The following is a 13,842-nucleotide window of genomic DNA, read 5'->3' on the forward strand; positions in this document are numbered from 1 at the left end:
TACACACATACAAATATATATACACATACATACATATATATACACATATATTTTCATATACACATACTCATATATACACAAACACACATACACATTCACACATATACACATATACACATACATAAATACTCATACACATATGTATATGAAAATATATGTGTATATATATGTATGTATGTGTATATATATTTGTATGTGTGTAATGTATGTGTATGAATGTATGTGTATATAGGTGTATGTGTATGTGAAAATATATATATGTACGTGTATATATAGTATATAATTTTTTTATATTTTTTTTTAAAATTTTTAAAACAGTTGCGACGGAATGCGACGGAAAAAATTCCGTCGCAATTTGCGACGGAATTATCCGTCACTTTCCGTCGCAAAACGCAGATTTCTTCCGTCGCAAAAATGCGACGGATTAACGACCGTTATACGTTTGCGACAGCGCTATAGCGACGAAAATAAGTCTGTCGCATTCCGTCGCAAATTCTTAATTGCGACGGATTTCCTTTGTATTTACGACGGATTTTTCCGTCGGTATATAACTGTTTTTTTGTAGTGAATCCCTCATGTGGTTATTCCGGCGGAATCCTTGGAAGCCGCTGTGGATGAATGGACGGAATTCGTTGTAGGTCAATTCTACGGCCTCCCGTCGACGATGGGTAGGATTATCGGGGTTTCAAACGCGATGTGGTCGCGTATAGGACCCCGGGTGAAAGTTCAAGATGCGGGGAACGGAACTTTTCTCTTCAAGATGCCGAACCGAAGATCCAGAGATTTGGCCTTAAGTCGGAAAATCTGGCATGTAGGGTCTGCACCTATGTTTATTTCTGCCTGGAGCCCATACCACACCACAACAAAGCCGACCCTCACTTCTATAGCAACTTGGGTCTCGTTTCGTAATCTTCCCCATCAGGCTTTCAGCACTGATAGTCTTAGTAGAATTGCCACCACAGTCGGCACTCCTATGTACCCTGACAGATTGACTAAGACGAAGGAATATGTCGAAGTGGCAAGGATATACATTGATGTCAACCTCAGAGTTACTCCGCCGAGGAATATCATGATTACCCTGCCGGATGGGCAAAATCATCTCATTGATATTGCATATGATTGGTTGCCGCCAAGATGTAGCAATTGTTCGGAAATAGGACACAGTCAGCTTCACTGTCCTCTATCGACGCCAATAATTCAACCGACAACTACAGAGGAAGCAAGCTCCAAGGGTATCAGTCAACCGTCGCCGAGTAATAAGGAGGCTGAATCAGTTCAGCCTAGCATCAAACCTCAGGAAATAGTAGGCTCTCCTGCTACAAGCTCTCCTCAGAATCAGGACCAGGTTACACCGGTTAACACTACAGTTCAGAATCAGGCTGCTTCACATCGAAAAGCGACAAAGAACCAGAAAAACCAGAGGAAAGAGAAAGCAGAACAAGGTATTATAGAAACTAAAAATCGTGGTCGAAAGGCCACGAGAGACAATTGACCACCACAAGGATTCCCATGATTTTTGCGTGGAACGTAAGGGGTATCAACGCCCAAAATAAATGTTTTTTGACACGCAAGTGGATACTAGAGAACAAGCTCATTATGGGAGCTCTTTTGGAAACTCATATACAAGAAACCAATACTCATCGGATAGCAAATGCGATACCTGTTGGATGGAAAAATTTCTGTTTTTTTGGAAATCGGTCAACAACAAGAATTTGGCTAGTTTGGGAGGATTCTGTCAAGGTTATCATCTATAGCGCCACAAAACAAGTTGTGACTTGTGGAGTAGAGCTTACCAGCCAAAACATAAAATTCACGGCGACCTTCGTGTATGCATCTAACTCACTCATTGAGAGGCGATTATTATGGGATGAGCTGAAACAGTTGGGTCATTATCATCCCTTAAAGGATTCCCCGTGGATAGTACTTGGGGATTTTAACCAATGCCTCACCCTAGAAGAACGATCAAATGGTTTTCAGCAACCTGGACAACAAAGCGGAATGAATGATTTGCAGGATTGCCTGCTCGAGGCTAAGATCTCTGATATGCCAGCCCGAGGGTCCTCGTTTACATGGTGCAACAATCACCTAGAAAATCCGCGTTCTGTGAAGCTGGACAGAGCATTAACCAACCAAGCTTGGAAACTGGTTTTTCCAAGTTCATATGCTGAATTTACAGCACCGGGGCATTCAGACCACACACCTTGTATCATCCACCTTCCGGATAATCACCGAGAGGTAAAAAAGCCTTTTAAATTCTTCCAACATTTAACTCTTATACCAGAGTTTTTTCAGATTGTGTCCAGGCATTGGATAGCAACCGACATCGAAGCGAGCCCACAATTCCAACTATGTAGATCCTTGAAGCTTCTAAAGAAACCACTCCGACACCTAAATCAGGACAGATTCTCACAACTGTCCAAAAGGGTAAAAGAAGCAGAAGTATTGTTGAAAAGAGTACAGACAAACATTTTCAATGCTCCCACCACAGATTTATTGGCTGAGGAAAAGATACAGCGCCAAAAATACATGTTGTTAGTAGCAGCCGAGGAAAGGTTTTATCGCCAAAGATCGAGAATTAGGTGGCTAAGATTGGGGGACAAGAACACAGCCTATTTCCACCACATTGTTGTGACAAGGGCTGCAAAGAACCACATTCATTTTCTAATCAATGCGCAGGGGAGCCGACTAAGTAAAGCGGAAGAAATAAAAGAACATGCGGTGCAGTTTTACTCTGACTTGATGGGCAGACGAGATAATGATATACGGTTGCCGACACTAGACTGGCTGCATGACTTGATACCTTATAGATGGACAAATGATCAAGGAACATTGTTGGATGCCATACCCACGGATGAAGACATAAAGAACGCCTTTTTCTCATTACCGGATAACAAAGCGCCGGGTCCGGATGGTTATCCGAAAGAGTTCTACACCAAAAGCTGGCAATTAGTGGGAGGAGATGTAACAAGGGCCATTAAAGATTTCTTTCTCACCGGAAAGCTTCTTGGCCAAATAAACGCCACGACATTAGCTCTGATCCCGAAGAAACAAGAGGCAACAAAGCTTACAGAGTTTCGACCGATAAGTTGTTGCAACACACTTTATAAGGTTATCTCATCTATTCTAGCAAGGAGAATCAGGGCAGTAGCAATGGAGATGGTATCCCGTAATCAAAATGCTTTCGTGAAAGGAAGATTAATGATAGAAAACATCTTGCTTGCATCGGAGATCATAAGGGAATATAACAGAGCATCGACAAGGAAAAGTGCTATGTTCAAGGTAGATATTCGGAAAGCTTTTGACTCATTGGATTGGACCATCATCATCAGGTTATTGCAAGCAATAAATCTGCCCCATAAATTCATTTCATGGATTTCAACCTGTATTACAACACCAAAGTTTTCAGTGGCTATAAACGGGGAGCTTACGGGTTATTTTAAGGGACGTAAAGGCTTACGACAAGGAGATCCATTGTCTCTCTACCTATTCATTATGATGATGGAAGTGCTCTCTCGGCTTCTGGATAGATCAGCAGTTGAAGGTACATTAAAGCCACATGACAAATGTGAAAACCCCTTGATTATTCACTTATCATTCGCCGATGACATCATGATCTTCTCTCATGGAGAGAGGAGCTCACTCCGGGAAATAAGAAGCATTATGAAGACCTTCTCGGAGATCTCGGGACTGCACATAAACCTCGAAAAATCTGAACTATATCTGGCTGGAATGACCGAGGGAGAGAAAAGAACTATATCCTCCAACCTTGGTATTGGTCTTGGGTGCTTGCCCGTGAGATATCTCGGTGTCCCTTTGAGCCCAACCAGACTCTCGAAATCAGATTTTCAGCCTCTGCTCCAGAGGATACGGGCAAAGCTTTCGGGATGGACAACCAAGTTCCTTTCAAAAGCAGGGAAAATTCAACTTGTGACTACAGTTATCTTTGGGATGGTAAACTCATGGGGTATGACGTTTGTACTCCCAAAGTTCCTTATTACGGAAATTGACAGCATGTGCTCCAGGTTCATATGGCAGAACTCTTCCGACAAAACACCTAGTCACCGCATTGCTTGGCACACTATATGCAAGCCGAGGAGGGAGGGCGGTTTGGGTGTCCGAAGATTGGACGAGCAAAACAATGTCTTCCGATTGAAACTAGTATGGTTGTTACTCAGTAAAGCGGGATCTTTGTGGGTGGCTTGGGTCAAGGCGTATGTGTTCAAAGGTGGTACATATTGGGAGTGTGGTATGAAAGCAAATGCGACATGGAACATGAGGAAGTTGTTGGGGCTGAAGGACCAAGTAAGACAATTCTCTAAGATGAATATTGGTAATGGTGAATCTTCTTCCTTTTGGTTTGACAGTTGGCTGGAAGTCGGTCCTCTTATTCATTTCATCGGAACGACGGGCCCAAGATTGCTTAGACTGCCAAAATCAGCAAGAGTAAGGGATGCAACGAGAAACGGACAATGGTACCTCCCGGGAGCAAGGAATGACAAGATTCAAGAGCTGCAAATTATTCTTTCAGCATCAAATCCGCTGAGGCCTGATAAGGGGCCGGATACTCCAACTTGGCGAGTCAAAGAAGGCGAGTATCAACCCACATTCACTGCCCGAAGAACCTGGGAACAAGTGCGAAATCGAGCTCCTGAGGCTACTTGGCACAAGTTAGCTTGGTTTACTGGTGCAATACCACGACACTCCTTTGTCAAAAGCTACCCACGATGGACCGTACAACTCGTTGGGGTATCCATGGACCAAATAGATGTATACTATGTTGCAAGGAGGCTGAGAACCATGCTCACTTATTCTTTATATGTGAATATAGTGCTGCGATATGGTCTTACTATGCAGGAAAACTCAAGGGGATAGAGCAACTTCTCATCTCGGATCCGGCAGACTGCATTCGGTGGTTACACCAACCGTTGCCTATGAGTACAAAAATTGGGAAGGTGATCAAGAGGCATCTCATACAACTTATTGTGTACGAGCTTTGGAAAGAACGGAATAGAAGAACTCACCGAGATAGGTACAACTCGTTACCACATATGTTGGTCAGAATCGATAGGCCCATGAGGAATATTTTGCTCTCCTTACACAAACAAGGAATGGAAGGAAACAACGAACCCATCCAACTTTGGTATCGTATTAATTAGTTATCTTCTTTTGGTTCTTTTGCCCTTTTGTCATGAGAATCTTTATTTTTGAATCGGTTTGTAAATCAGACTATGTTATATATACTACTATGAGATATGAATAGAAATACAACAAACACATTTCATCAAAAAAAAATATTCTGTGTTTTTTGTAGTAGTATGATCCAGAGACAACTACCATTTATAGATTTAACTATCTCATATTTTTAAAAACGTCCATCAAAATCATAGGAAATTACTTTTGGTATCTGCATATTAGTTCCTAACTTTACCGAAATTATGATTTTGGTGCATTTAAAAAATGATCGCATTTATACCTCATTAATATCTTAACATTACATAATCCATAATTTAAACGAAATATTCAATCATATTAAATGAGAATATTTATAAGTAAACCGGATTTAAGCGAATCGGATCATAAATAAACCGGGTTAAACGAACCAGTTTGAATACAGAAAACCGGAAAAAAAAACTGGGTTTAAGTGATCCGGTCCCGGTTTCAATATAGAAAACCGGTTTTAAGCAACTCGATCCCGGTTTGAATATAGAAAACCGGGTTTAAGCGACCCGGTCCCGATTTTCTATATTCAAACCGGGACTGGGTCGCTTAAACACGGTTTTTTTCTCAGCTTTCTATATTCAAACCGGTTCGCTTAAACCCGGTTTATTTATGACGGTTCAATTTTTCAGACATGGTTCTCGATCAATTCTCGTATTATCGATAACTAGTCATTACACTTTTTTGTATTCTAAGGTGATCTCGAATCCAGTGATCCACTGATTATCTTCTATTGTTTATATTAGCTGTAGTTTTAATTATATGATTGTGTCGCCACTAAACTCATCATATATGCTTTTGCCTATTCTTTTAGTTGAGTCTCGGTCCAAGTGTATATCGATCCGTTTTGTTTGGTTGATTATTATAAAAAGGGATAATAGCCTAAAAATATATGAACTTTTATAAATTATCATATCAATACATGAATTTTAATTTTTTTTACGAAAATACATAAACTTTGTAAATATTGTCATACACCTACAATAATATGTGTGTCGCAACATGAAATATTGTTGTTTTCATACGAAAACAGAGCACACTAAATTTGTTTTTTAATTCTCGCTACATTGTTACTATTATAATTAATTCGTATATATAAATAATACACCATAAAATTACATTGCCAAAATAGGATTTTTTTTATATGTTCAAAATGAAAAGTACTTTTTTTCCACATTGGGTCAATGATGGATTATACACGTTAAGTATAAGGCCTCACAATGTTACCGACCTTTTTACGTTCCAATAGATAGAAATGCCAAACAAGATTAATATAAATATCATAGTCATTACATTATGTATTATGGTCATATATTACTATCCGCAAATCTCTAAACCGAAATACTGTTCGGTATTCCCTTTCCGGTCATGCCACCTTCCCTTGTGTAATCCGATGTGTTTGGGTACAACAAAGTGTACGGCATCTTAACCGGACCAAGCCAATTCTTCAAGCTCTTGATGTTGTTCCTCTTAACGATGTTGTTCTCCATCTGCTCAAGCCTCTCAGTGAATCTTCTAGACATAGCCAAAACGTCATCATCAGCCGTCCAATTCGGAGATTTCCTCTGTCCCAAATAAAGCTCATCCGTTGAATGCATAGACAAAACCTCAATGATAGAGATCCCAAGTAGTGTCTGCAACTGCGGAGTGATCATCTTCAAGTATGCAACATCAGGGTCTTTCTTTAATTCTTCGTACTCTTCTGTACCAGATTCAGGCATGAACCGACGACTCGCCATTGGCCGATTAGGGAGAAAACCGGCATAAGGATACTGACCAAAGTTAATGACAACATGAAGAGCATAAGCAATCCAGATGATGATTGAGCATGTTTGGATGAGTTCGGACCGAGATTGCATTTTCGGCCACCAAGGCTCACGTTTCTTGTCACCATGGCCCACATTTCGAAGTTCAGACCACCATGATTGAAGCTCAATGTCAGTCTAGATAGTTTTGTCCGTTTTGAAGTAGTACGAGCAGTACTCAGTCATCCACGTTTCAATGGCAGACCAGATCTCTAACCCATCAACAACATAAGGGTAATCCTCGATAAAAAGTCGTACACCGCCATCGCAACTTGGATCCGGAACGGCCACTCCTCTGCAAATGCAACCCGAGAAAAAGATCGTCAGGCTATCTAGACCTAAGGAAATAAAAGTACTAAGAACAAAAAGTGTACCTTTTGAGAAGATCAGCAGGCAAAGCCTGATCGGTGAAAACCCAATTCCGGTAAAGTGAAGATGACCACTCCATGGAGTACTCTCCTGGGAACACAATCCTTTCGAGCACATCATCCGCATTTATAAAGATATGACGAGCCAAAGCATTTATTTGCATTGTGTCACGAAAATGAGGATGCAAAAGCTTATAAATCGGATGAATCACACTCAGTTACCTATTTGCTGAGATAATGAACGGTTCCATAGTAGCATGGGTGTGCAACCTGCAAAAAAATCGATCATTACAAACAATCAAAACCAAGACTTTAGGATATAGTCACGTTTCAGAACCAGATCGATTGAATATATACCAATGGCTTATAAGTTGATGATAACCAGAATCATTGATCACAACGTAAGCCTTAGCGAGCTGCCAAATCGAGCCCTCAACACCTTTCGCAGCCGGTGTAAAGATTTTGCTGATGACACCATATTTTTCGCCTTGTGGGTGAGGAAGACTCAACTCAATGGCCAAAGGCATCAGAATACCATCGTCTTTGAGGAGGAGAACGGTTCAAGTGGCATACAACTTTGCACCGGTTGAGTTCATCCTTCTCAAGTGAGGCATCAATGAGTCATGGTAATCCAAAATGTAAAGTTTGTTTTGCTTCAAAGCCTACAAGAAAATCAAAAAAATCCAGACAACCAAATTGCGGCGAAAAACACATGATTAGGGTTTCGAGTACCTCGTCGATGGTAAGACCATTCATGTTGCTCAACATCATCTTCTCGGATAGAACTATGTTGATTTCCATATACATCCGGATCCAACTTGCTTAACAACGGAAATTCCTACATTTTTTTTTATAAAATCTCAACAAAGAAAACATCGAAAAAAGAAGAACAAAGAGAACACTGATAGCTTATAGACCTAGAGATGTCTGATGACAAGTGGATTGAGCCCGGAAATCATTTCTCGACCAAACTCTTCATCAGACCTCCAAGCCGATCTACTCTCTGAAGGAATACCGAAACTATCGCATGGAGTTTTTTGTACCTTTACGCACTTTTAGACTTACGACTAAATGGGAGAAGTAAGAATATTTTGTGTTTTTCTAGTATGTATGATCGAGATATCACTAACATTTATAGATTTAACCATCTCATATTTTTTAAAACGTCCATCAAGTCATAGGAAATTACTTTTGGTATCTGCATATTAGTTCCTAAACTTTACCGAAATTATGGTTTAAGCGCATTTAGATCAATATATGCCTCATTAATAGGTTAACGTTACATAATCCATATTTTAAATCAAAAATTGAATCATATTAATTGAGAATATTTATGAAATATTATAACAGTTGATGCTTACACAACCATTGAGCAACAATGGTTACGGTACGTTTAGAACAATCAAATAAAACTACGGCAAAGAAAAAGTCAATTTTTGTGTCTACGGCTTTTTTTTGCCAATTTTTTAAAAATAAAGGTATTTTATTGTTAAATATAATAAATACATAGTTTAATATTATAACAAAAATATAGAGTTAAAATTGAGAGGAAAGAAAAGTACAGTATTTTTAATAGATTTTTTCCAAAAATAAATATTCAATATAAACCGAATATTACTATTAATTCGAATATTTGATTTTACAAACACATTAAAAATCATACGGATGTGAATTACGAACGTGAATTTCTTGGATTTTGGTGATCATACGGGTTTTATATAGACTTATTAACGTCATGCACATCGGTTTGGCATATATTCTAGGCATTTTAGGACGTTAGTTGGCTATAATTTTGGCTCTTTTCCTTCATTGCAAACTGACATTTACGGGAATTCTCACGGGACGTAGAACGAAAAGAACGCAATTTAGAGATCCGAAAAACTCAGAGAATTTAAGTGGATCGCGGGGGCTCCAAAAAATATGCTGGAACAAAACGGCCGACCTATTGCAATAAATGAGCGACTGCTTGAAATGTTGATGATGAAGCCGAATGAGCGGACGCCTAAGAGATCAAAGAAGAAGAAAAAATGAGTGACCGTCTAACTTAAATGAGTGGCGCCGGAAAATGATATTTCAGCATTTGGCCCAAAATAGAAAAGTCTGTTTGAGAGGAGAAAAAACCTAGTTTTGCTTTTCATCAAAAGGGAAAGACTTTGACATTCTCACATGCTCGGACAAGGGAGCATTGAGCGTGGAAGTTGGAGCTTGAGAAGCAAGGGAGAGTGATTTGGAGAAGAAGAAAGATCATACCCAACCATTGAAGACCATATAAACAAAAACGATAAACACATACTTGAATCTGTCATCACATTTGCACAAAATTAACTGGTTATAGTCTTCTACATCTTTACACACTTTTATACTTATAATCAAATGGGAGAAATGTAATAATATTCTGTGTTTTCCGTAGTTCGTATGATCCAGAGACAACTACCATTTATAGATTTAACTATCTCATATTTTTAAAAACGTCCATCAAAACCATAGGAAATTACTTTTGATGTCTGCATATTAGCTCTTAACTTTACCGAAATTATGATTTTGGTGCATTTTAAAAATGATGGCATTTATACTTCATTAATAGCTTAACATCACATAATCCATAATTTAAACGAAATATTGAATCATATTAAATGGGAATATTTATAAATAAACCGGATTTAAGCGAATCAGATCATAAATAAACCGGGTTTAAATGAACCGGTTTGAATACAGAAAATCGGAAAAAAATTGGTTTAAGCGACCCGGTCCCGGTTTGAATATAGAAAACCGGTTTTAAGCAACTCGATCCCGGTTTGAATATAGAAAACCGGGTTTAAGCGACCCGGTCCCGGTTCTCTATATTCAAACCGGACGAGGACGCTTAAACCCGGGTTTTTTCCTCAGTTTTCTATATTCAAACCGGTTCTCTTAAACCCGGTTGACTTATGATCCGGTTGAACTAAACTCGATTTATCTATGAACTGGGACCGGGTCTAATAGACCGGTTCCGTTTAAGTGCTACCTTCTTGTTGATTTGTCTCGACATGTCATGCGTCACGTAGGATTGGCCAACTCATTATTTTGGTCAATTAGTGGTAAGGACGCTTACGGAACTCTTACGCAAGTTTAGTAGTTACTGCGTTAAAAAATGCAAGTTCGAGAATAAATAAGCGCATCTGTATTTTTTTGGTTTTGTCCTGAAAATGAATTTTTCAGACATGGTTCTCGATCAATTCTCGTATTTTCAGTAACTAGTTATTACACATTTTTGCATTCTAAGGCGATCTCGAATCCACAGTGATCCATTGATTATCTTCTATTGTTTCTATTAGCTGTAGTTTTAGTTATATTATCGTGTCGCCATTAAACTCATCATATATGCTTTAGCCTATTCTTTTAGTTGAGTCTCGGTCCAAGTGTCTATCGATCCGTTTTGTTTGGTTGATTATTATAAAAAGGGATAATAGCCTAAAAATATATGAACTTTTATAAATTATCATATCAATACATGACTTTTAATTTTTTTTTACAAAAGTATATAAACTTTGTAAATATTATCAACACCTACAAAAGAATTGCAAAGTGTTGTATTTTTTTTATAAAAATTTCCGATTTCGTATATTCTATATGTTCAAGATGAAAAGTTCTAAACATGGACTCGCAATGTTAGGGACCTTTTTACGTTGCGATAGATAGAAATGCCAAACAAGATTAATATAAATATCATAAAGTCATTATTATTATTATTACGAAACTGAAGTCTCCGAGCAAAAAGACCCCAATTCTGTTTACATTTTGTATTATGGTCATATATTACTATCAGCAAATCTCTAAACAGAAATACTGTTCGGTATTCCCTTTCCTGTCATGCCACCTTCCCTTGTGTAATCCGATGTGTTTGGGTACAACAAAGTGTACGGCATCTTAACCGGACCAAGTCGATTCTTCATGCTCTTGATGTTGTTCCTCTTAACGATGTTGTTCTCGATCTGCTCAAGCCTCTCGGTGAATCTTGTAGACATAGCCAAAACCTCATCATCAGCCGTCCAATTCGGAGATTCCCTCTGTCCCAAATAAAGCTCATCCGTTGAATGCATAGACAAAACCTCAATGATAGAGATCCCAAGTAGTGTCTGCAACTGTGGAGTGATCGTCTTCAAGTATGCGACATCAGGGTCTTTCTTTAATTCTTCGTACTCTTCTGTACCAGATTCAGGCATGAACCGACGACTCACCGTTGGCCGATTAGGGAGAAAACCGGCATAAGGATACTGACCGAAGTTAACGGCAGCATGAAGAGCAGAAGCAATCCAGATGATGATTGAGCATGTTTGGATGAGTTCGGACCGAGATTGCATTTTCGGCCACCAAGGCTCACATTTCTTGTCACCATGGCCCACATTTCGAAGTTCAGACCACCATGATTGAAGCTCAATGTCAGTCTGGACAGTTTTGTCCGTTTTGTAATAGTACGAGCAGTACTCAGTCACCCACGTCTCAATGGCAGACCAGATCTCTAACCCATCAACAGCATAAGGGTAATCCTCGATCAAAAGTCGAACACCGCCATCGCAGCTTGGATCCAGAACGGCCACTCCTCTGCAAATGTAGCCCGAGAAAATTATCGATAGACTATCTAGACATACGGAAATAAAAGTACTAAGAATAAAAAAGTGTACCTTTTTAGAAGATCAGCAGGCAAAGCCTGATCGGTGAAAACCCAATTCCGGTAAAGTGAAGAAGACCACTCCATGGAGTACTTTCCCGGGAACACAGTCCTTTCGAGCACACCATCCGCATTTATAAGGATATGACGAGCCAAAGCATTTATTTGCATTGTGTCACGAAAATGAGGATGCAAAAGCTTATAAATCGGATGAATCACACTCAGTTGCCTATTTGCTGAGATAATGAACGGTTCCATAGTAGCATGGGTGTGCAACCTGCGTAAAAATCGATCATTACAAACAATCAAAACCAAGACTTTAGATTATAGTCACGTTTCAGAACAAGATCGATTGAATATATATACCAATGGCTGATAAGTTGATGATAACCAGAATCATTGATCGCAACGTAAGCCTTAGCGAGCTGCCAAATCGAGCCCTCAACACCTTTCGCAGCTGGTGTAAAGATTTTGCTGACGGCACCATATTTTTCGCCTTGTGGGTGAGGAAGGCTCAACTCAATGGCCAAAGGCATCAGAATACCATCGTCTTTGAGGAGGAGAACGGTTCAAGTGGCATACAACTTTGCACCGGTTGAGTTCATCCTTCTCAAGTGAGGCATCAATGAGTCATGGTAATCCAAAACGTAAAGCTTGTTCTGCTTCAAAGCCTACAAGAAAATCAAAAAAATTCCAGACAACCAAATTGCGACGACAATAACAGTGACAAAATAATGATTAGGGTTTCGAATACCTCGTCGATGGTGAGACCATTCATGTTGGGCTCAACATCATCTTCTCGGATAGAACTATGTTGATTTCCATATACATCCGGATCCAGCTTGCTCAACGGAGGAAATTCCTACATTTTTTGTTTACAAAATCTCAACAAAGAAAACATATCTAAAAAAGAAGAAGAAAGAGAACAATGATAGCTTATAAGACCTGGAGACGTCTGATGACAAGTGGATTGAGTCCGGCAATCATTTCTCGACCAAACTCTTCATCAGACCTCCAAGCCGATCTACTCTCTGAATGAATACCGAAACTATCACATGGTCACAACAGATAACGAAGAACCAACTTTCATATTTAATGATGGATTAAAACAACATATACCTTTGATGATAGTGGGCATCGGATACTTCAAGAACCGATCACCATCATTGCGTACGAGCTCTCTAAACATCTCCCATGGAAGAACATCACGAATCTTTGAGATGATGTGAGCATTAGGGTGCTTGATACCACCTTCATACAGGCTGAATATGTCGTCGAAACTATTGAACTCATTGAAGTTCTTGTCGCAGAGAGAGCCAATTTCGGGGACGATGACTTGTGCCACAGACTTGAGAGCATAGGCGATGAAGTCTGAAAACTTCACCATGTTGAACCTCTCGTCCCGAGGGACGTAGATGTCTAGGCTCAATAGCGGCAGTCTACTCTCCGACTTTGAATCTGTTCATGACAAAAAAAATCGTGAAGATATCAACGATCAATATAATGTGCTACATAACGCAAATGCATTACCTAGGGAAAATCATACAAAAATGGACAGCTATAAGAAACTGACCGGTCTTTGTGGGTTTGCGACCGGTACGACAACGACGGGGATAAGGGTATTCTAGGGAACCACCGAGGACAGGACGAGCAGAGTCTTGACCTTTGTCCGGAGATCCCAAGTCATTGAAAACATCGTAGTCATAGACTCTATCCCACTCCTTCCTCTCTCCTTTCCCATTTCCTCTCAAATTCATCAACTCTTCTTCTCTTATTTCCTTGAGCAATTCCGGCATTTCACTCG

General features: G+C 39.5%; 2 protein-coding genes and 1 pseudogene across 2 annotated transcripts; 1 reads left to right on the top strand and 2 right to left on the bottom strand.

The window, feature by feature from the left end:
- The first annotated feature begins 664 nt into the window (after nucleotides 1–664).
- LOC104801863 lies at nucleotides 665–5,011 on the top strand. The gene is made up of 4 exons (XM_010525247.1): nucleotides 665–1,442; nucleotides 1,922–2,235; nucleotides 2,293–4,667; nucleotides 4,855–5,011. The coding sequence occupies exons 1-4, from the start codon at nucleotides 665–667 to the stop codon at nucleotides 5,009–5,011; spliced, it is 3,624 nt and encodes a 1,207-aa protein (XP_010523549.1).
- A 1,537-nt stretch (nucleotides 5,012–6,548) lies between these two features.
- Nucleotides 6,549–8,538, bottom strand: LOC104801864 (annotated as a pseudogene).
- A 2,664-nt stretch (nucleotides 8,539–11,202) lies between these two features.
- On the bottom strand, nucleotides 11,203–13,837 carry LOC104801865 (linoleate 9S-lipoxygenase 5, chloroplastic-like; the record flags this gene model as incomplete). Its single annotated transcript, XM_010525248.1, is given in 7 exon segments — nucleotides 11,203–11,971; nucleotides 12,052–12,315; nucleotides 12,405–12,709; nucleotides 12,793–12,900; nucleotides 12,984–13,069; nucleotides 13,158–13,496; nucleotides 13,612–13,837. Coding segments are annotated over 7 exon segments (2,097 nt in total), but the record flags the coding sequence as incomplete, so codon positions are not given.
- Nucleotides 13,838–13,842: the final 5 nt, after the last annotated feature.

Source organism: Tarenaya hassleriana, unplaced genomic scaffold (assembly GCF_000463585.1).
Source record: "Tarenaya hassleriana unplaced genomic scaffold, ASM46358v1 Cleome75, whole genome shotgun sequence".
Classification (NCBI taxonomy): domain Eukaryota; kingdom Viridiplantae; phylum Streptophyta; class Magnoliopsida; order Brassicales; family Cleomaceae; genus Tarenaya; species Tarenaya hassleriana.